This window comes from Urocitellus parryii, chromosome 9 (genome assembly GCF_045843805.1).
Source record: "Urocitellus parryii isolate mUroPar1 chromosome 9, mUroPar1.hap1, whole genome shotgun sequence".
NCBI classification, from domain to species: Eukaryota; Metazoa; Chordata; class Mammalia; order Rodentia; family Sciuridae; genus Urocitellus; species Urocitellus parryii.
The window spans coordinates 21,457,643-21,479,932 of record NC_135539.1 but is presented as its reverse complement, the minus strand read 5'-3'; the positions used below and the strand labels follow the sequence as shown (position 1 = coordinate 21,479,932).

Genomic DNA, 22,290 nt, shown 5'->3' with positions numbered 1-22,290 from the left:
GGGTCCCCCCCTCCCCGGACTACAACCCCCAGGCGCCCCCAGCCCCGGGCGCTGCGCATGCCCCCTGCTCCCCGCCCCCTCCTGGTCCCCCCTCCCTCCCTTCCTCCTCACCTCCCTCCGCCCCCCTCCCCCGCGCTTCGGCTCCCGCATCCCTCCATCCAACCCTGTGCCGCAGCCGCATCGCCACCGCAGCCCAGGCAGAGCTGAGCCCGGCCCAGGCCCCTGTCCCTGCCCGGCCCTCGGCCCACTGCCCCCGCCCGCGTCCCCTCCCGCAGGTCCCTCTCGGTGGCTCCGGCGCCCCCCGGCGCCCCCAGACCCCCGGCCTCCAGCTCTGAGGTGGGAGGCGGAGAGCAGCAGCAGAGACAGGAGGACGAGGAGGAGGAGGAGGAGGAGGAGCCGTCGCAGGATGAAGGATCGGACTCAGGAGCTGCGGAGTGTGAGCTTGGGGGTGGGGGGACGGGGGGCGGGACCCCAATATTTGGGGAGCGCGTGGGGATGGGGTGGGGGAGGTGCTGGTAGGTGGGGGCGAATGATGAGACTGGAGGCTGGGAGCTGGGGCACCCCAGTATCTCCAGACACCTGATGTCTCCAGTGAACCTGCATTTTGGGGACAGTGGCTAGAAGGGGTTGGAGGCCATTAAGACACGAGGTGGCAAGAGAGGTCTCAGGGCCCTGGACACCCCATGTTTCCAGGAGGGCCCTCTGGGTCTAACCTGGGGAAGGGAGAGAGTGAATGTCAGTAGAGGATTGGAGGGTACTGTCATCCTGGGAGCAGATTTGCCAAATTAGAAGGATTGGGGTGGTTACTGGGCCAGGCTGAGAGTGTAGCAGGACCCAGATTTGGGGGGTGCCATGAGGAAGGACACAGGTTGGGACTGGATGCCAACACCTGGCAGTGAATGAAGTGTGTGCGTGTGTGTGCACTCGTGTATTGCTCCTCGTGGGGAGGGGGCCCCTGTCAGAGACAGGGAAAGAAGGGTTGGCCCCAGGAGACTGCCAGAGGGCTAGGGCCTGAGTCCGGGTGACCCCTCCGAGGTGGGAGAGGAAAGGAGGTTGCACGCATAGGGTCACAGAATTGGGTTGTGTGACACGGGCTGTGCTGTGCTGGGGGGAACCGGAGCATCTTGAGCAGTCAGGCCAGGCTGACATGGGCCCCCGGTCTGCAGGCCGGAAGAGGCCTGGCTCTAGGAGTCCAGCCAGGCAGGTAGTTGGTTGTGTTTGGGAGACCAGGGAAGCAGCTCTGGAGGCTGCAGAGGAAGCTTCTCTTTGGAAGGGTTGGGGAATGGGGCTTTGGGTGAAAATGGTTTGGGAGATAGAGAAGATGCTGGAGCATATAGGGAAATGACCTGGGTCCCAAGGAGGCAGAGCTGGCAGTCTGCTATAAGATCCTGGCCTGTGGTGCTATGCTAATAAAGGTACTGGCTCAGGACAGTGGCCACTGCATCCTGATGTACTGGATCTATACCAAGAGACTGACAATGGTTACCTCCGAGGTTATTATCCCATTTGGCAGATGAGGAAACTGAGGTTTGGATATAGGAAGGGACTTGCCCAAGGTCACCACGCACGTCTGGGGGGCAGGTGTTGGACTCGGATGTGGGTTTCCAGTCTGCCAAGTTGACAGAGGTCTCTGTTTTCCTGGCCTTTGAAGCAGAAGTTTTGACACTGGGGGTAAAGAGCTCTGTCTTTGGAGAGCCCCCTGGATTAGGGGGCAGGGACCCAGCTTTCAGAGAGACCACAAGCTTGGAGGCAGTGACTGCCGTTTATGGGGAGGGAATCAAAAGGTTTATTTCTTTTAAACTTTTACTGCATATACACTCAGGCATGAGGAAAATGACAATAATGATAATCATCAACACTATCCTGAATGTTTTAGACATATTAAATCATTTTGATCCTCATAGCAACCCTATGAAGCTGGTACTGATATTATCTCATTGTACAGTAAGGAAACAAAGGCCCAGAGAGGTTAAGTCACTTGACCAAAGTCACATAGCTAGATTCAAACCCAGGTCGGCTGGATTCAGCATCCTTCCTCAAAACTCCCTTTTCCCTCATGGTGCAGTTTACAAAGCCTGTTATCATCAGAATCTCCACCAACCTGGATAGGTAGGCGGACTGAGAGACTTCCTCATTATTAGTTGGGGAAACTGAGGCCCAGAGAGTTAAATGACTTGTCCAAGGTCACACAACTAGCACAAAGGGAGGAATGCAGGTTTGAACCCAAATCTCTTGCAGCCAAGTCTGTTCCTTGTCTCCAAAACCCAGAAAAATGCAAAGCAGTTGGGGTGAGGTGGTAGCAGAATTGTGGTATAATTATAGAGAAGGAGGGAAGAGGCTAAGACAGGTCTGGTGGAGGAGGTGGGGGTGGGGAGTGCTCCTCATTCCCTGGGCTGAATGAGTCAGGGCCCCCAACCCCCAGGTGAGGGAACCTGGGGCTGGGTTGCTGGGGCCCAGGTTGGGGAGCTGGAATGGTGTGGGGTTGGGGGGTTGAGTGGATGCTGATGGCTCTGGTGTTAGTCACAGCTCTGGGAGACTGGAGATTTGGCAGGGTAGTGGGTGGGGCTCAGAAAGAAGCTGGCAGGATGCAAGGAAAAGAAAGATCTCCTCACAAGGCGCTGAGAGGCAGGAGAGACTGAATGGGCATTGGGAACCCTTAAAAGAGGGTCTCTGAGATTCTGTGAGGGCTCAGTAGTGGGAAGGAATGTTAGCCTGATGGTCTTATTGTCTTTCTAGTGGTCCTTAGCATTCCCAAGGGGTTCTCCAGTCTGTTTAACATTCAGTGATTGAAGACCCATACTTGGGAGCCAGTGGTCTGGTTCAAATCCTAACTTTGCTCCTTGCTGTGTGACCTTGGGCAAATTGCTTAACCTGTCTGATCCTCACTTTCTTCTTATATGAATTGGGAGTAGAATAGTACCTGTTTTACAAGTTTGGCCTGCATAAAGTGTCTCAGAGGGGGCCTGAGGCACAGCAGTGCTCTGTGGTTGCTTTTCCACAGACGACTTGTATATTCCTCTTGAGTACCATGTAAGCCCCCTAAAATGGGCAGGCTATAACCTCTAGTTTATTTTGGAGTTAACTGAGAACCTTAGGGGAGAAAAATGATTTACCCAAGGTCACATAACTCACTGTCAGAGCTGGGGTTGAACCAGAGTTGTTGTTGTTGTTGTTGTTTTTTTTTTTTTTTTTCCAGTTCACCAAGCACTTTTGGTTGGAACTGGGAGGTGCTGGGCTGGATATGGATGGGGAGTTCCCAGATCCAAGGAGTAAGCTGGGGTGAGGCTCCAGAGGAGGAGAAGCAAGCAAGTGAGGTAGAGAAGAAAGGTAGTGGGGAGGAGAAGATAAGAGGGGGTACGTGCAGGGACATCTAGTGGGAAGCCAGGAGAAGAGGAGAGAAGCGAGAAGGAGGAGATGAAGGAGGGTGCAGACAGACACCAAGAGAACCCCAGCAGTGAGTGGATCTCCTCTAGAGGCCCCCGGCTTCTTTCTGCCTTTCAAACACACCAAATGTGTGTTAAGGGTCTCTGCACTTGTTTCCCATATGCAGATGTTGTTCCCCCTGTCTAGAATGCTGTTCCCTCTGCCCAGAACACTGTTCCCTCTGCCCTGAGTGCCGTATCCCTTACATTATAGTACAGTTGGCTCTTTTAGGGCTCAACTCAAATATCTCCCTAAAAAGGCCCTCCCTGACCACCCTATCTGAAGTCTTTCCCGTACCTGTTTCTCTGTATCTTCTTATTTATCTCCTTCCTGCCAGTTAGCACAATTGGAAATTATCTTGTCCATTTTTCATTGTCTGTCTCCCCCCAAACCCCGCCTCTGGAGTGTCAGCTCCTTGGAGGCAGGACCTCTCTGCCTGTCTTCTTTGCCACTGTATCTCCAGCAGCATCCAGAAGAGAACTTGGCACAAATCGTACCTATTTGTTAGATGAATGAATGAATGACTCAGTGAGGCAGGGAGATGGGGACGGGGGCAGGTGGGTCAGACAGGGAAGGTGGAGGAGAGAGGTCGGGGTGAGAGGGCTAGACCATGGGGGGGGCAGAAGGGAGGGAGGAATGAGCGGCCCAGGCCAGGGAGACAGATGGACAGAAGCAGGAGGGGGGCGTGGGAGAGAGGCTGCTGTCTCTAGATCAAACGATGCTGAGGAGCATGGGTGAGCAGGGTGTGTTAGTATGCACAGGCACGCGTGTGTGTTTACACACACACACACACACACACACACACACAGGGGCCCTCGGTATCTCTGATGTGGAACCCCTGGATTTGAGGGGTCTGAGGAGGCCTGAGTTGGATGCTCCCCCATTGCCAAGACAGTTCTAGAATGTGCTCCAGAACTCAGCGCCAACTCCCTTAATCCTCCCAAGCACTCAAGCAGTTGGGGGGCAGTAAAGAGCAGAGTGCCTGGGTCCAAATCTAGGCACTGCGACCCCATCGGCACCCGATCCACTGAACAGTCTTGGGCAAGTTACTTAGTCTCTTTATCTCAGTTCCCTCTTGTATCAATAAGAAATAAGAATCGTATGTGCCTCACAGGGTGGTTATAAGGATTAAACAAGAAATGCAAAGCACTTGTATCCAGGCCCAACTCATGGTCATTGGTACTGTGTGTTATACAAGTATAAATTATTATATTCCTCATTCTGCCCATGAGGAAATGGAGACTTGAATGGTCCATCTGAGGCCACCATGAAGTGGACTAGGACACATTTGATCATCTTTGCCTAGTACTCTCATAGCCTGATTTCTTTTAGGCTTGCCTGATTTCTAGAAATGTGCTCATTGTTTATTAGAACTTGTTTAAATTTATTTTATCTTTAGAATAGCAGGTGGGCTGGGAGTGTAACTCAGGGGTAGAACGCTTGCCTACAATAGCACAGTTTTCTCACTGATATTAAATGCAGGGGGCATTTATTGGTTGTCCAATGTCAAATTTGTGAAATCAATCGAATTCTTTTTCTCTGTAACCAATATGTACATACATGCATTAAAACGTGTCACACCAAAAAAGAAAAAAAATAAAGCTGTATATGCTCATTATTTAACAACGACACCTCAGAGCAAGGAGGGCTAGGACCACACAGCAAGTCAAGAGGAGGCTGGAAGACCTAGCTGCTGGATTCTTCTTGCAGCCCTGGGCCCATTTTACGGATTTTCTGTCCTGGCCACAGGAGATCAAAAGTACTGAGGAAACAACAGAGAAGGCTCTTTGGGCCAGTGAGGAATAGAGGGACTGTCATCCTCAGAAGGATGGTTGGGGAAAAACCTGGGATTTGACAGTCTCAGGTTTAAGGCCTTAATAATAAGGCTTTATTTTCCATGAAGCCTTAGGCAGGTAAGGTGAACTGTCTGAGACTGTTTCTTTTCTATAATGTGGAAGAGGCAGGGGGTAATAGCCAACCCTCCCCAAACACTTATTAATCTCTGTCTTGCAGCATTGGGCATTTTCCCCACGTTATCTCATTGCCCCTCCTGACCACCTTGGGGGTTGGACATTATTGCCTTCACTAAATGCAGATACTGGGACTGGGAAGGGAGAAGTCACATGGCCTTCTAGCTGGGGACCTGGGGCAAGTTCTTTAGCCCCCACTGCCTCATTTTCCCTATTGATAAAAGGGAGCTATAATAATCTCTACTTCAGAGGGCTGTTATAAACATTAAGTGGATAAATATATCAAGAGTGCCCAGCACATTGTAAAACACTGTCTCAGTGTTTGTCATAATTGTAATTATGTTGGCCAATGATCCTTACAGAGTTTTAATGAAGATTGAAAAAGATAACTAAAGTGTAAGACTTATACAGAAGTTACTGTCAAATGATAACATTTTGTTAGGTTTTTCAGGACACAGAGACTTTTTACCCAGAGTGGGCCTTAGCAGGAGCTGACCTGAGAGGAGAAAGAGCTAGTGACAGTCACTGAGAGTGGGGACCGGACCTGAAGCCTTAGATGAGGTCTTGGGAGGAGGCAGGTCTTGGGAGGAGGCAGGTCCTGGTCCTATTTAGCCTGGTGCCCTTGGGCAAATCACTCTCCTTTTCTCCTCTGTGACTTCCTGTTCCCTCATCTGTGAAATGGGGATAATGATGTTTGCTCAGCTTTCTCACAGGGCTAGCTATGATGGTGAGGATCAAAAGGGATTATGGGTGTAAAAGTGTTTGTGAATGCAGAGGAAGGATTATTATTAACTCTTAGCTCTCTTCATAATTATTATTCCAAATAAATCATATTTGCACTCTTCCACCTTTCTTCCTCTCTCAAGGGCAAGTAAACAGGTAGCCCAAGATACTCTAGGAAGAATCTAAGGGAAGTGGCTCTGAGAACAAAAAGAGAGAGTGAAATCAGACTTTAGGAAGGACTTCCTAAAGTTGGCATGGGAAAGGGAAAGACAGATCAGGAAAGTTCCTACATACTAAGGCTAGCGAGGGTGTCCTGACCCCTGTGAGGTAGGGCGAAGGCTGCGAGAGTGTGCAGAAACAGAAGGGGCAGAGCAAGGCTCTTGGCTCTAGGGGAAGGAGGCCTCCTAGGGTAGTTGGGTTCTGAGGACTGAGATGTTAGAAACTATCATGGGAGACCAGCAGGTCCTCAGAGATAAGCCCCACATCCCAGAACCTCTCAGGGCCAATGTCTGGGGTGGAGGCTTGAGAAGCCACAAGTCCTATCAGGGTCCCCAAGATCCACCTGTGCCACTCCTCCTTCTGGGGGCAGCTATGGGCTGTGACAGAGGCACCCACCTCTCTAGGCAGATATTTGGTGTTGTCTTCAAGTGTCTGACATGTGTTCTGACTTGGTGTGGGCCTGGAGTCTGTGTGGAGAATCCCTCAAATTCTGTTGGGGCAGGACTTAGGCAGGAGACTGGGGCGCCTTTGGGGGCGTCCAGTGGGAGGGCTCCTCTGGGCTGTGCGGGCTCTTTCCCATGCTGTCGGGGATCTGCCGATTCCACGCTCTCTCGGCTGTCTGGATTGCATCGAGGTCCCATCTGGCCCTGTCTCGGTGGTTCGATCTGAGCTGTCTGGGATCTGTCTGAGCCTAGCCTAGTTTGGTCTGAGCCTGTCTGGTTTCTGCAAGGGCCTGACTGCATTCTACTCGGACCCTGTTAGCTCTTCTCTTTAGATTCCGTTTGGATCCTGTCTTGATTTCATTCAGGCTCCAAATGAACTTCTGTCCGAACTCTGGCTAGAGTCTTTCTAGAAATCAGGATGAACTCTGTTGAAATTTCCACTGGGGCTGATTAGGGCTCCAGACACAATTAAGCTTGATGGGCTCAGATTTTACCCTCAGACCTCTGTCCCAAGCAGAGAAGAGCTGGAGTCAGGAGTGGAGAGCCCTGGGGAGCCCTCCCTGTGCCCTTCGCCCAGCTCTAAATGAATGTGCAAACCCAAGGTTCAGAGAGGCTGGGAGAACAAACCTCCAGGGCCCTCCTCAATGTCCCCAGGGGCACGGCCCGAAGGTCTGTGTGTCCACGTGCAGCCTTGCTTGGGTCTGTGTGCGGGTGAGCTTTAACATGACAGCGTGTCTCCACGTGGGTGTCGGGGGCCTATTTCTGTGTGCACTTCTGTCTGTGTCACTGGTCTGACTGTTGGTGGCGATGGTGGTGTGGGTGGGTGAATCCCTTTGTGTCTCTGAGCCCTGAGGGTGGAGGGCTGAGCAGCTGCAGGTTGCGACTGGGAAATCCAAGCCAGTGAGAGGAGGTGGGTGTGCAGTTGGAAGGGGTTGGATAAAAGAGAGTGAATACATGAAAAAGAGTAGGCTGAGGGGGGAGTGAGAGTGCTGGGGGGAGCTGCAGGGAACTAGGGAGGTCTGGGCGCTGCCTGCATCTCACCCAGCCTTCACTGGGCCTCACCATGCTTGGCGCCTGCTGCTAGCAGTGAAGTGACCTTGCATAGGGGACATGGCTGGTCAGGTGGGGGCAGGGGGGAAATAGTAGCAGAGTAAAGTGAGGCCTGGGCAGCCACTGCTGGGGATGTCAGGGACACTCAGGCTCCTGGGACACCATTCCAGAGTCCCTCTTGGATCCCAGAGCCAATTATTGCAAGGCTGACATTTAGCTGGTTGTTAAAATATTGAAATATGTTCGTACTGATGGGTCAGTAGCAGCAGCCCTGAATACCATCTGATTCCAGGTACCCATAAGGCCACAGCCACCTGCCTTTTGTTAATTCCCTCCAAGGTGTCCTTTGAGTTATCAGCTACCCTGGTCTCCAGGACCTTATTCCACAAGGTATATCAGGTGCTCATTCCCCCTTTAGGTGCCCTTGCCGTCTCCCCTACTTAGGACCCCTCCCAAGACCTCTTTTCTGAGCTTAGAATATCTAGAAATATGTCATGGGAAGAGGGCCAGAGAGCCAGCCTGAGGGACCAAGATAGGGACAGCTCACGGATTCAGCCTTCCTTTGCCTTGCAGGCGAAAGACAGTGATGATGAGGAGGAGGTTGTCCACGTGGATCGGGACCACTTTATGGATGAGTTCTTTGAACAGGTGATGAGTCCCCAGTGGCCCCAGACCCAGAACCTGGCCCTTCGCCAGCCATTTTCTTTTCTCTGAGCACGCCCCCCCCTTCTCTATTCTTCACTCTCATTGGCCTTTTATCAATCCGTCTGTGTCCGGCTTATTTCCTTCCCTGGCTGATTACCCTGGATCCCTTCATCTGGCCCAACCACTTGACTGGGTATCACCGATTTTTCTGCTCCAGGTGGAAGAGATCCGAGGCTGCATTGAGAAACTGTCGGAAGATGTAGAGCAGGTGAAAAAACAGCACAGTGCCATCCTGGCTGCCCCCAACCCAGATGAGAGTGAGTGCTGCCACCAGGTGTCAGTGGTAGGGGGAGGCCTGGGGTCCCACCCAGACTTCTCACTTACCCTCCTCACCCTCCCCTCAGAGACCAAACAGGAACTGGAGGACCTCACTGCAGACATCAAGAAGACGGCCAACAAGGTTCGGTCCAAGTTGAAAGGTGAGGAATGCGGTCCCATTACTAGGGGAAAAAAAGAACTCTGTCTCCACTGGACAAAACTGGCCTTTTCTAAGGAATGTCCACAGACTTCCAGGAGCTAGATTCCTGAATGGTGAGAAAGCACCCAAGCCTGGTTTGGCCCACTTGATCCAGATTCTTTGGAGAAAAACACTTGAGAGGAAAATAAGGGAGAGGAAAGGTTTCTGTTTAAATTGCCTCTGAGCTCTGCATAAAGGTCCATCAGAAAAATGGAATCTTGCAAGCGGCTTTGGTATTGTTAAGTCCTCATTCCTCCTGAACAGGTCCCTAGCTTAGCACTGAGCACCCAGTAGGTGGGCTCAGCAAATGCTTCTGAATTGGTATCCTCGGCTCAGGACAGATTGGACTGTGTGGCTGACATCAGGGGCTGGCAAGCTTTCAGGAGGGACTTGCCAAATGCTCATGTATTCACTCTAATTTAAGGACTTGGGTGCTGGTAATAACCACCTTCTCCCAAAGCACTGTGGGTTGGGAACCTCCTTGTCTGCTGGTGCCAGGGGAATGGCAGTGGTACCGGGATGGTAATTTGTGTGCTCATAGTAATTCAGCATCAGAAATATTTGCCAAGCACCTCTAATGTCTCAGGCTTTGGGGAAAGGAACTTTATGAGATGTCTGGCCTGACAGCGCTGACCTTGGTCCCGGGGACAGAAACTCCAAGTCCTCCCGGATTGAAGGGGAGGCCATATGTGAATCTCTGGTGCTGATTCATAAAATCAAGTCCTTTGCACTCGGGTGAGTGTGCTGGAATGGAAAATGCCCTAACCGAGGGTCACATTAAGAGCCAAGCCAGGCAGAGGGAATCCAGCTTCCACTCTAACTCACTCTGGACAAGTTCCTCCCTCTCAGCTTGCTCATGGGTATACTAAGAGAAATTACACTAATTTCAAAACTGCCTTCTTTTTCTTTCCTTTTCTCTTTTTAGCATAAAAATCTTTTTTCCTCTAATGAAATCTTACAAAAACCCTTCAACATGTGAAACATATAAAAGATTGCTCTGGCTGAATTGGGTTTGGGAGCCTCTACCTGCCTGGTTTTCCCTTCAGTCTCTGCAATAGCCCCTGAGGTTCCTTCTCAAAAGCTCGGTTCCTCCTAGATCGTAGCTTAAAACCCCTGAGCTCAATGATTTCTTTGTGCTCATTGAGCTCCGACCTTGAATGCTCTTCAGAAGACCCGGAGGAGAGCTCTGTGATTCAGGGTTCATGAATAGACCCAGAAATAAGAGAGGCAGTGGTTTAAGAAGCTGACCCTCCATATCTCCAGAAAAAAAGAGAAGATTCTCATCTCCAATCTCTTTTTGGAGACATGAACTGAGGCCCTAAGTGTGACCTTGAAAGAGCTGTTTCATCCCTTTGACTCATTTCTAGTTTGAAGCATGAGCTGGTATCACTGAACCCCCAGGATGATTGTAAAAAAAAATCAGTGACCTATAGTAAAAGACCCCTCCATCCCAACTTGGCTCCAACCCTAAAGCTGACAACAGGGCCCCAAGCTGGGACAGCAGATTCCAGTATCCCTGGATATGTGTTCCTGTGATTTTCCTGAATCAGCTGGGCCAGAACTGTCACTCAGTCACTGTGCCTGCTATTGCTGGCAGGGGATCCTTGGGGTGTCATCCAGCCCCATACCTTCCTTGCTGCCAGCAAAACAGAGAAGTGATGTTCTCAGGAATGGCCTGGAGGCCCTGTGAGGTCTGAGAAGGCCTGGTGATTCATTCCTGCTGCATTTTCTGATCTTACTAAAGTAGATCTTACTGCAGGCTCCTTTTTTAAAAAATCTGAATGATAGTGTCAGGAGTGCATGATCCAGAAGCAGGAATCCCAGTTAATCTGTGCGCTTTCCCAGAACATCCTTTAGAAGTGGAAACTCCCAGGACAGGGATCACCTCGAAGAGCAGGGGGAGGGCTGTTTTTCTGTTGAAACATCCATCTGTTTGCCCTAGAATTCTTTAAGGAAAGGGTGGCCGCTAGAACCCCACCTACCTGGAAGTGTCTGCCTTCCACCAAAAAATCACAGGGGACCCAGGTGTGGTGACTTGCCCAGCTACTTAGGAAGCTGAGGCAGGAGGGATGGCTTGATCCCAGAAGTTCCAGGTTGGCTTGGACAACTTAATGAAACATTGTCTCAAAACGAAAACAATAGCTGGGCAAGGTGGCACAGGCCTGGAATCCCAGAAGCCAGAGAGGCTGAGACGGGAGGTTCTCAAAGCAAGCCTTAGGAACTTAGCCAGGCCCTAAGCAACTCAGAGAGACCCTAAGCAACTCAGAGAGATCCTGTCTCTCAATAAAATAGGAACAAGGGCTGGGGATGTGGCTCGGTGGTAAAGTGCCCCTGGGCTCACTCCCCAGTACCAAAAAACAAAACAAACAAAACACCCCAATGAAAAGAACTAAAACCACAGGGTATGTTTCTGCCCGTCTAGCCCCCCTTCTAATTGGTGACCTTTTGACCCTCAACTTTCCAATCTACCTGCCTTCTGGAACCCCACAAACATCTGTGCATTTTGCTGGCCTGCCCCTAACCCTGGATTCTCTACTGCCCTCCCTCGCCATGGGCATGACACATCTTCCCAGGCCTGGAGCCTGCTTCCCCGTGTCGATCCTTCATAAACCTGGGACCCACATGCCCCAGGTTTCCTGTGCCTCACTGCGTCCTCTCTCTTGCAGCGATCGAGCAAAGCATTGAACAAGAGGAGGGACTGAACCGTTCCTCCGCGGACCTGCGCATCCGCAAGACCCAGGTAGGAGGCGGGCCCAGCTGGGGCGGCACTTGGATCTGGCGCAGCTGGGCGGGTTGGGTGCAGGAGGTCCAGAGCCGACCAGAGGCGCGGGGCGTGGCCTAGGGATTGGGCGGGGTTATAGAAGTGGGCGTAACCCAGCCACTTTTGGGGGGTCACCCGCTGGTTTAGGGTGGAGATACCCAGTGGGGGAATAAGAGTCTGAATTTGTGAGGCATTAGGGTCGCGGCCGAGTTGAAGAGAGGCCCGTAAACGAATTGAGGCCATTCCCCTCCTCAAACGTCCACGTGCTGCTTCCCTCTGGGCTCCCTGACTCCCTGTGTCTGTCCCCCCACACCCACCCCCCAGCACTCTACGCTCTCCCGGAAGTTCGTGGAGGTAATGACCGAATATAACGCGACCCAGTCCAAGTATCGGGACCGCTGCAAGGACCGGATCCAGCGACAGCTGGAGATCAGTGCGTGTGCCCTTTGCCCCGTACTTCCCGCGGCTGCCCAAGCGCCCTTCCAGGCCCTTCCTCTCTGTGGAGGGGAACGCCTGACCCAAGCCGGCTGGGAGGGTGGACTCCCGGGTCCCTGCCCCATCCCCACCACTTCAGGGCCCCTGACAGGCCCAGTCCCTGAGCAGACGATAGTCGGTTCTCCCCACAGCTGGCAGGACCACGACCAATGAAGAACTGGAAGACATGCTGGAGAGCGGGAAACTGGCCATCTTCACGGATGATGTGAGCCCCCGGGTGGGGGCGGAGTCTGTTTTTGGAAATCCTTTGCCTCTCCTCCCCAAGTTCAGGTTGGACCTAGGTCCTAAGTCCACCCTGGAATAACTAACTAGCAGTGGGCAGACTGGATGAGGAACTGGGGAATTCCGTGGGGGCAGGGCAGGAAGGCATCCCCATAAAACTGGCAAACAATAGCCAGGCATTGTTCTAAGCACTTTACACATTTACATTTACTAGCTCATTTCATCCTCTCCACAACTCTCAGGGGGGGGGCCTAGATGAGGAAATCTGGCTCAGAAAGATTTGACTCCACCGTCTAGTATGAGAGTCAGGACTCTCCACTACTCAGATCTACTACATGCTCCCCACCTGAAGCATGTCATTCACCATATGGTGCATTTGTGAACATTTTGAAGATTTTTAAAACATAAGTTTTAGTTTTGCTTAAGTTTTGCACACTTTCCTTTCCTTGTTTTATATGTGACTTGGTGAGCTTTCCCCTAACCGCAATTCTTTCTCCTTATGGATTTTTTTCCTGGCCTACCCAGTCCTATTTTTGCTTCTGAAGGCAAGTGGTCTGAGTAATGGTTCTCTACCAGCTTTAAAGTATGCACTGTGATTGTCTTAATAGTTTTCAGTAAGTTGTTATTTGGATAATTGGTCTTTGTTGAATTTACTTTGGGCAAATTGATTGTGGGCCATTTAGCTCCTTCTCTCCAAACACCTGCAGCCAGGCCATCTGTCTGTCTGTATGAGAATGGAGGAAACCTGGTGGACAGTTCCAAGGGGGTCATTTCAATGGACAAGAGCTGACCCTACCAACTGGCCCTCCATCATTACAATAGAAACCTATCATTATAAAGAAGGGTGGTCAGGACCTGGGCTGAGGGCTGTGGAGGATTTCCTGGGCGAAGTGATATTAAGCAGTCTCTCAAGAAGCAAGGAGATTTTGGACAGGGGGAAATAGGCAAAGAGAACAATCTTGAAAAAAAAACAAAACGAAACAAAGCAAAAAAACAGGAAGAGGAGACAATTTACCAAACAGCTACTGGGTGATTTTGATTCTTATAGGATGAGCAAGAGTGTGTGCTAAAAAGGGAGAATGGGCCTTGACTCTCAAAATAAAGGTGTGTAGGCTGAGGTAGTGGGGAGTCCTGAAGGCTTTAGAGAAAAGGAGTAGCTTAACACAGTCTAAACTTTGGCAAGTTAGTAGTAGACCAGCTCAAGCTAGGAATTTGGGGGCAGGGGAGATCGACTGTGAATTGGAGTCTCTCCCCATGACTTGAATTTCTTTTTTTTTTTTTTAATTATTGGTCTTTCAAAATATTACATAGTTCTTAATACATCATATTACACGGTTTGGTTCAAGTGGGTTATGAACTCCCAATTTTACCCCGTATACAGATTGCTGAATCACATCAGTTACCCTTCCATTGATTGACATATTGCCTTTCTAGTGCCATGACTTGAATTTCAAGGACTGTAGTACATTTTACTATTATTTATCCCCTGCCTCATCTCATGCAGGCTCTAGGCAACTTGTGGGCACACTGCCTTTTCATCTGGGCCACTTTGTCACCTGCTGCCTTTGACATCTTTCTTCCCTGGGCTTCCTTCCCTGGTGTGCGTGTTAAAGGAAGCTCCTGGGCAAGGTGGTGGGCTCTGGACAAGTCTTATTTCTTATAATCAAACAAAATTTCTTTTTAGTGCCAGGTATTCCAACTGATATACTGATTTTTTAAAAAGAAATATTTATGTTTTATTTATGATTTATTTATTAATGGTGCTAGCTGCAGCTGGGTGGGTTGGGTCCAGAGCCAACCAGAGGCCTGGGGCGTGGCCAAGGGATTGGGCGGGGTTATCAGCTTTTGCCAGCATGCCTGAAGCCCTGGGTTCAAGGCTTCATGCATGCTACGCAAACACTACCACTGAGCCACATCCCAGCCCCTGATATACTACATATTAACTCACTCAATTTTCACAACAGCCTAGTGAGGCGGGCGCTGTTAGGATCCATGTTTTCTAGGTGGGAAAACCAAGGCCCAGAGAGGTTAAATTTGCCCAAGGTTACAGCTAGTAAATGACATTCAGTTTTGAACCTAGACTCTCTGGCTGCTGAATCGAAGCTCTTACAGGGGCAAAGGGTAATTGCATTTCTTCCCTAACTCCCATGGTCCTAGATCAAAATGGACTCACAGATGACAAAGCAGGCACTGAATGAGATTGAGACGAGGCACAATGAGATCATCAAACTGGAAACCAGCATCCGCGAGCTGCACGACATGTTCGTGGACATGGCCATGCTTGTGGAAAGCCAGGTACTGGCTCTGCCATGCCACCCCAGGAACTGCCCTGGTCCCCAAGGTTCTGTTTCCCAGCCCAGCCCCCATTTCTCCCTGTGCACACTTCTTCTGTCTGCAGGGGGAGATGATTGACCGCATCGAGTACAACGTGGAACATTCCGTGGACTATGTGGAGCGAGCTGTGTCCGACACCAAGAAAGCTGTGAAATATCAGAGCAAGGCGCGGAGGGTGAGCCAGGGCAGGTGGCCTGATGGGGGCAGGGAGACCAGGAGCCTGGTGGGTGGGGCTGGGCTCAGGCCAAGGCTGAGCTGAGTGTTGAAATCGGGTGAGAGGCCTTATCTCTGGCTCTGACCTCTTCCTATTTCTGTTTTTTCTCCCCTTTTCCCTTTCACCCTCCTCCCCCGTCTTCTCCCCCATCTGTCTGTTGGTTTGTCTCCTTCTCTATCACTCTGTTTCTGTCTTTCACTCTTTCTCTCATCTTTCTACCTGCAGAAGAAAATCATGATCATCATTTGCTGTGTGGTGCTGGGGGTGGTCTTGGCGTCATCCATTGGGGGGACGCTGGGATTGTAGGCCCCTCACCCCTATCTCTCCCAGACCCTTCCCCCACCACATTGGGAGCAATACCCCCACCACCCCTTTCACTCCATCCCCTGCTCCGAGCTCACCCCCAGAACAGACCCAGGCAACCCCACTCCCTCCTCCACCCACGGCAGACCCTGGAGTTCCTGGGCCTCACCCTGCCATGGACCACCCCCTGCCCCCGCACGTAGATAGCAGCAGGCGTGATCACACATGCACACCAACATGCATGCCGCCGGCACATGCTCGAGACGTGTGGACACCCCAGCGTGTGTGAACATGTGTAGATGTGTAGATGCACCGAATCACCCCTCTTGCCCCCACCTTGAGTCTGTGTGTGGTCTGAGCTTCCCCTTCACCTGGGTTGTTGTGTAGACTGTTCCTGAGTACAACATAGCAGCCCACCACACCCTGGTTTGTCTTCAGTGAATAGGTGTGTGTGTGGGTATGTGTGTGGCCACAGATTTGTAGACACACAGTTTGTGTACATGGAATTTTGTGTTTGAGTGTTTGAACCTAATGCAACAGCAATTCCTCCACTGACACCTCCTCCCCCGTCTGCTACAAATGAGGCGGGTAGTGTGTGTGTGTGCAGATGTTCTAAATTCTCAAAGGATTCAGGGAGGCCCAGAGACACATGGGCCATGGCAGACACTCCACGTGATTGGAACAAACCCTCCTGGCTTAGATACCCCAGGGGCTGCTGTGTGCCCTAGGGAGGGTGTGTGTGTGTGTATGTGTGTGTGTGTGTGTGTGTGTGTGTGTGTGTGTTGTGGGCTTTGGAGATCCCAGAGGTGAATGGAAGTATATACTTGTAAATGAACTAGCTTGGCCTACATAGACACGCATTTTCCCCAATAGGTGATAGGAGGTACGTGTGTATGCGTGTGAGTACATCTGTCTTGTCTGAAGTATTGATAAGTTTTCTTAGAGCCCTCCACATCATGGACTGGACACCTTTTTGGGTGGGTACAGATATCTATATTTCTATGCTACCTGGAATACAGTGTGTGAGGGTGTGTGTGTGTGTGTGTGTGTGTGTGTGTGTGCGCGCGTGCGTGCATGTCTGTTTAGGGGCTTTCTACATAGTGTGTTTCTGTCCCCTGTGTACACACACATACACTTGTTCGTTTTTAAGGACATGTGCCCTATTCTGGTTTGTTTATCCAGATTTATTTGTCCCCCTCCCTCTCTGCAGAGCTGTTGACCAATGTGGCTGCACACACTGCTATATCCACATTGCCCTGCCCAACCTCAGGGCCCCTGTGCACACATACCCAGATCCTTATCTTTCTCTGTGTCTCTGCCCAGGGACAGGCCTGAATCTGTGACAGCTCAATGTACTCACACATATCAAGGCTGAGGAGGTCCCAGGAAGGTAGCCACACCCAGGCACAACATGTATACTGGGGCACCCATGCATGCTAATGTTGGCATGGTGTCCCTTCAGGTCTGTACATTTTTACACAAATGCCTCCCAGAAAGACATTTGTAGGGATGTTACTGATGAGGTGAGATGTCAAGAGCTTCCCTCAGTCAGATGGAAAATCAGGGCATTGACCCTTCCTGCCTCTTCCACACTCCCCTTGAACCTGGGAGAAGCATTTGTCCTCACTATCCTATCCTATGCTCCAGGCTCTTCCTCAGGAAACTTGGGTTTGGGCAACTGTTGATTTCAGATTTACTGGAGTGGCCAGTGTGGCTTAAGTCCTGGGCCCCATCCCCACCTCTCCTGCTGAAATATCATCAATGGCCATTCCCTACACCAGGGGTGAGATTGAGGGATGTAGACTTGGTTTTCTGATGGTGAGGAAAGGGTTAATTTCTTCTTTTTGGTGTAGACAGCATATGCATAGTTGGTGGGTTTTGTATTTGGTGATAGTAGAGGGTAGATGGGGGAAAGGACAGTGTTGGAAACCCACCCCCTCCCAATGGCCCAGGAACAAATAGGCTGAACATACAAAGTACATGAATCTAATACCTGTGTACTAGCTGAAGGACTCTGGTTTATGCGTGTAGACTGCAGGTTACCACATCATGCAAAGTGTGTATGTTTGCGTGTTTGTATGCGAGCCCATGCAAATGTGACCTCCCAGAACACATCCTTCTCAGCCCCCCACAACTCAGACAGCCAACCTCTTCCCTACCTCACTGTTTAGGTTCTGCCCATCCTGGGTGTGTCTGTGTCAATATGGCCACATGTATGTAAACCCCAGATCAGCTGTCCTGAGGAAGGGAGCTTGCTTGTCCATTCCCAGAATGCCCTTCTACAGGACAGGAAGTCTGCCTGGAGTCTGACTGCAGCCCTCCTGCTCCCATCCCAGGCTTCTATAGAGATGTCAGAGCTGATCCCAACATCCAGCCCCCTTCTTCCTTCCTGCTTCCCAGCCAGGACCCCCTTTCAGCCCAGGTGTTTCCAGAAACCCCAAAGCTTTGAAGTTCACCAGAAGGGTGGAGCAGAGGCTGGAGTGCTGCCCCTGCCTCTTTGAATAGCATTAGGCTCACAGCTGCCCATCTCTGGGCCTTAGGTGGACCAGGGGATCCCTGAGGTTCTGCTGTGCCCTAGCTTTCTAAAAGTCCCACACATTATATGATAGGTTTGCTTGTTGGCTGCTGTCTATGTGTGTCCGAGTGTTGTCTAGGGGTTGGAATTTTTTGCATGTTCTCAGACAAGTGTGTGCTGCCCACACTCCATGCATCTACAACCATCAAGCCATGTGCCCCGTGGGTGGTCCCAGGCCTGGCCAGGGCTCAGTGCTTTCCCTCCCTTATTCCCCATCCCGGCCTCTCATGAAGCACACTGCGTGTCCATCCCATGTGCCCGTGGGTCGTCGCACGCTCATGCCACGCCTTGAGCGTGTACACATGATGTGTTCTATGCATTTACCCTGCCCCCCCAGCCCGCCCAGCAGAGGACAAGATGGGTGGCCCCCGGCTCCCTTCTCTCCCACCTGCCCCCTGCCCGCTGTGCAGCTGTGTGCGTTGGCGTGTGTTTCTGTGTCGCTGGCGTGTCACGTGATGTAGCTGTGTTTGCTGACATGAGCCCCTGCCCCCTTCTCTGTTTCTCCGTTGGTTTCTAGAGCTCTCTCCCTTCCCTCTCTAGAGGGGACAGGACTCTTGGGGCCTGGCTGGGGGCCCAGAGCCAGGCTACCCTCTCCTGTTAGCCCTCAGTCTCATTTCTCTCTATTGGTGACCAAGTTGCAAATGGATAAAATACAAGAAATTCTACCCCCCAGCCCTGCATGTCCTGTCCCCAGAGCCCCCCAACCCCCCTCCCGGGCCGGGCCGGGCCCCGTGGGACGGGAGAAATAGCAACCAATCCAACAGCGGGCGTGCTGTGTGCTCACTTCCTTCTGTCCCCATATGGGACTGGCGCCGTGGGGAGGGGAAACTTGTTGGGGTAGTGGGTGGCAGAGTTGCTGGACAGACTAATGACACAGGCTTGGAAAAGGATTTTAATACAGGGCTTGGCAAGGTACAGCATTACTGAGACATCCTCAGGCAAAGAGCTAATAATATTGCAGGATCTCAATTTGGGAGGAGGGATAAGAAGTGAAAAAACACTGATTTTCTCAGCTTTCATTGAGGGGAATTAAGAAAATGTCTAAAGGTGATATATCATTTTAAATAATGGGAAGATAATGCCCTGAGGACAGAGGTGGAGGGAGAAACCAGAGAAGTCTCTTCAACCTGAACCTAGTCCAGAGGCACTTGGGTATCAGTCTTTAGAACCTTGGCCACTTCATGCTTGAGAATCAGAAGTGGGATGGCATAGTGAGAACATCTGGAAATCAGTTTTTTGCTAAACATCCAGCAGGCCTGGGTTGAGAGTGAAGAAAACCCTGCCCTGGAACTTGGAACCAAGTATAAGAACACAACCCAGACTCAAGAGTTTGTGGCCATAAAATGTGGAGGGCTCTGGGACAGCTAGATGGCACCAGAGCTGAAAGCTCTGAAATCCAGCCATTCCATCCCATCCAGGGTGTGAGGGCTCGAGACCTGGGTAGATATGCCATGATGGCCCCAGGCCCCAGCCCCACCATCACTGGGCTGTACCTTCCATGGCCTGCACCCAGAGAATGGTGCGGGTTCTGCTGTCCTCCCATGAGAACAGGGGCTCATAGCCAAAATGGCGCTGTGCCTTGTTGGTGCTGACAGTGAAGGTAGTGTTGGCCACAGCCAGTGTGTAGGGGTTCAGCAGGGGTGCATAGAGTAGCAGTGGGCGCAGCAACCACTGCAGCAGGGCATTGAGGGCAGCTAGAAGCACTAGCAGCCAGTAGGGCAGCAGTGGGCGGGTGCCCACCAGACGCAATCCGCAGGGGCCCAGGAACTCCATGTTGAAGTCTTCATAGCTCTTATAGGGTGACTTGTCATAGCAGAAGTACACTTGGCCGCCTATGAGTGCTGCCCGCTGCTCCAGTTCCCGGGCCACCAGCACATGCATCCAGGCCACATTGCCTGCCAGTGAGGGGAAGTGGCTATGCCTCCAAGGGCTCTTGCAATCACGTAAGATGCTGCTTTTCTGGACCAGCTTATGCACAAGCCACCCCTTATTTGGACCCATTTAGATGCTGCCCATATCTCTACCACAGCCTGGGAATGGCTGCTTTTTCCCCAGATCCTGAGGCCACTGCTCTCTTGAGTTGGTCTGTATACATGCTACCCCTCTCTTTCCTGGGGAACTGCTGCTTCCATGCCTGCAATTTTCTCAGCCTATAGCTTTTTATGTCAGCATTCCCTAATAGCAGGGATACTGTTTCCTTTGCGGTCCATGCAGACAATGCCTACATAATCATCATCTACCTGCACCTGTGAACAGACCATCCTTTTCCAGTCAGAGCACAGACTGCCCCTCCCAGAACCACATGGGTCCCACCCACTTTCAAAGCAGGTTCTCCTGCCCTGTTCTTGGTCTCCCCCTGCTTAGCCCCGTCCTTACCCACATAGACCCGACCATGCTCCACAGAGGCTGGGATGGCCCGGAAGAGCCGACCCCCAAGGCGCAGACCCTGGCGGTAGAAATCCCTCATGATCTGATGGCCTTCACCATAGATACCGGTGGGACGCAGGGCACAAGTCACCAGAGGCAGCCCCCCTCGGACCTGATGGCAAAAGCCAAATGACAAACACTGTTAGGACCTGGAACCTAGCAGCTTCCCCTTTGTACTAGCCTCCTCAGGCTAGAGATAAGAGGCCCACAGGGCAGAATGCAAAGCAGCCTGCAAGTCAGGCTGTGCTGGCCTGGCTGCACCCCCAACGCACATCTCTGTCTCTTGGCTTACCTTCCTTCCATTGGCCTCCAGGACCAGGCGCTCAGCTAGGGCTTTGCTGCAAGGATAGGGATGCTTGTGTACTGCCTCATATGGGGTGTCCTCATTGCCCCTAGTGAGGGTAAAAGGGAAGACTCAATGCTTAAGGAAGTGGACTCTTTAAGTAATGGGGGATCTTAGCTCACCTATAAAAGGGGTGTCCTTTGATGTTAGGTCCCACAACTTCCATGCTGCTTGTGTACACCAGGAACTGAGTTCCAGTCTGTACACAAGCCTCGATCACATTCTGTGTGCCTGGGGAGGAAGAAGAAGGATCCAAGCTGAGGCTTCCTTCCTCTCTGCATCTTTCCCCTGCCCACCCCAGGTCCAGGGAGAACCAGAACAGGTGGAGTGATGATGGACAGGGTGAACAATGATCACACAGGGGCAGGGCTTTCAATAGTACAGGTTGTCACATGAGAATCAAAGGAGGTCAAGGTCAAATGGGGTGGGGGAACAGAGAGGTAAGATCAAGCCATGTGCCAGGGAATGTCCTATGCAAGATTAGAGTAGGTGGGGAGCACCTCACCCCGCACGTTGACCTTGTGGATGGTCTCTGGACTGGCCCTTCCAAATACATCCACCAGCCCAGCTGTATGGATGACCACATGGGCTCCAGCCACAGCTGCTGCCACCTCCTGGGCCTGCGTCACATCCCCCTGGATGGCAGTCACCTGCACGGGCCCTGGTGGAAAAGCCGGGGAGGCCAGAGGCAATGTCAGATTCGAGGTCATCAGCCAGCTGCTTGGTTAAGCCTACACCCTTGGGAGCCACATGTTCCAAGTGACTCATTCATCCCATCCGTGTGGACCAAACAGCATAGCAGGCATCATCTTTTCCACCAAGCAGGGGAGTATCCTGGTTTGGGAGGGAATGGGGGAGACCATCCCCTCTTCAAGACAACCTCCCCTTGTAGTCACCTGTCTTCAGCTCTTCTATCCAGGGACTCAGGTGCAGGTCAAAGATCCGCAGCTCCCGGAGCCTCGGCTCCCGCTCCAGCAGCATTCGCACCACATGCTCCCCCAGGAAGCCACAGCCACCTGTGACCAGGTACACCAGCTTCGGGGCCTGTGCAGATTCTGCCATGCCCAGCTGTGGGGAGAAACCTTGGCTCATCTGAGTTGCCTGTGCTACCTGCCCCAGTTACTCATTACTCTTAGAAGGGGCCTGGCACCCTAGTGAACCAGAGCTCCATGACAGAGGGTGGGGAGGCAGAGCTGCTCCTGGAGGCTGCAGTGGTGGGGGCAGCAGCCAGGCTACCTGCCCTCTGATCCTGTTAACTGCTGAGTTACTAAAAGAGTAAGGGATTGAGGTGGATGGGGAGAGGTTTGGGGACAAAAAAGAAGGATGGGGAGACAGGGCATTGTGGGAAGGGGAGGAAAGGAGAAAGTATAGGAAGGTGGGAAAGGCCAGGACCAAGGGAAGGGCTCAAACCAGGGAAAGGCTGACTGAACCCTGGTATCACCTCTGCCTACCTGCAGCCACTGTCCCAGGGCGCCCAAACTGGCCACGGGGGAGGCGGTCTCCTGGGCTGGCTGGCCAGCCACACACCGTCTTCCTTCCGCTCGCTTCTCCTCCCTCCTGGCCTATTCCAGGAACGGAGGCTAGCCCAGCCTCCAACTCCTCTGTCCCTCACTCTCTTGCCACAGG

At 51.8% G+C, this 22,290-nt stretch overlaps 2 protein-coding genes across 6 annotated transcripts; one reads left to right on the top strand and one right to left on the bottom strand.

Moving 5' to 3' along the window:
• The first annotated feature begins 406 nt into the window (after positions 1–406).
• On the top strand, positions 407–15,466 carry Stx1b (syntaxin 1B). Of its 3 annotated transcripts, XM_026400431.1 has the most exons (11): positions 407–436; positions 5,900–5,908; positions 8,402–8,476; positions 8,691–8,790; positions 8,878–8,952; positions 11,657–11,730; positions 12,076–12,184; positions 12,378–12,451; positions 14,626–14,763; positions 14,867–14,977; positions 15,242–15,466. In XM_026400431.1, the coding sequence occupies exons 1-11, from the start codon at positions 407–409 to the stop codon at positions 15,320–15,322; spliced, it is 876 nt and encodes a 291-aa protein (XP_026256216.1). In that variant the 3' UTR covers positions 15,323–15,466. The 3 variants fall into 3 exon arrangements, with proteins under 3 accessions (XP_026256216.1, XP_026256217.1, XP_026256218.1); XM_026400432.2 differs by lacking the exon at positions 5,900–5,908; XM_026400433.1 differs by lacking the exons at positions 5,900–5,908; positions 8,878–8,952.
• Positions 15,467–18,781: 3,315 nt separating this feature from the next.
• On the bottom strand, positions 18,782–22,274 carry Hsd3b7 (hydroxy-delta-5-steroid dehydrogenase, 3 beta- and steroid delta-isomerase 7). 3 transcript variants are annotated; one of them, XM_026400365.1, is made up of 7 exons: positions 22,116–22,274; positions 21,561–21,732; positions 21,170–21,325; positions 20,787–20,895; positions 20,614–20,713; positions 20,271–20,433; positions 18,782–19,789 (listed from the first exon to the last, which is right to left on the bottom strand). In XM_026400365.1, the coding sequence occupies exons 2-7, from the start codon at positions 21,724–21,726 to the stop codon at positions 19,374–19,376; spliced, it is 1,110 nt and encodes a 369-aa protein (XP_026256150.1). In that variant the 5' UTR covers positions 21,727–21,732; positions 22,116–22,274; the 3' UTR covers positions 18,782–19,373. The 3 variants fall into 3 exon arrangements, with proteins under 3 accessions (XP_026256150.1, XP_026256151.1, XP_026256152.1); XM_026400366.1 differs by having other exon boundaries at positions 20,614–20,659; XM_026400367.1 differs by having other exon boundaries at positions 21,561–21,680.
• Between the last annotated feature and the right edge of the window lie 16 nt (positions 22,275–22,290).

Excerpts from the sequence above, each read along its gene's own strand:
- Stx1b (XM_026400431.1), top strand. The coding sequence starts at position 407 with ATGAAGGATCGGACTCAGGAGCTGCGGAGT. Across the intron at positions 8,953-11,656 it reads GGTTCGGTCCAAGTTGAAAG|CGATCGAGCAAAGCATTGAA; the intron begins GTGAGGAATGCG and ends TCTCTCTTGCAG. Across the intron at positions 14,764-14,866 it reads CCATGCTTGTGGAAAGCCAG|GGGGAGATGATTGACCGCAT; the intron begins GTACTGGCTCTG and ends TTCTGTCTGCAG.
- Hsd3b7 (XM_026400365.1), bottom strand. The coding sequence starts at position 21,726 with ATGGCAGAATCTGCACAGGCCCCGAAGCTGGTGTACCTGGTCACAGGT. Across the intron at positions 20,896-21,169 it reads CCACAAGGTCAACGTGCGGG|GCACACAGAATGTGATCGAG; the intron begins GTGAGGTGCTCC and ends CTTCCTCCCCAG. Across the intron at positions 19,790-20,270 it reads GCATGGTCGGGTCTATGTGG|GCAATGTGGCCTGGATGCAT; the intron begins GTAAGGACGGGG and ends CCTCACTGGCAG.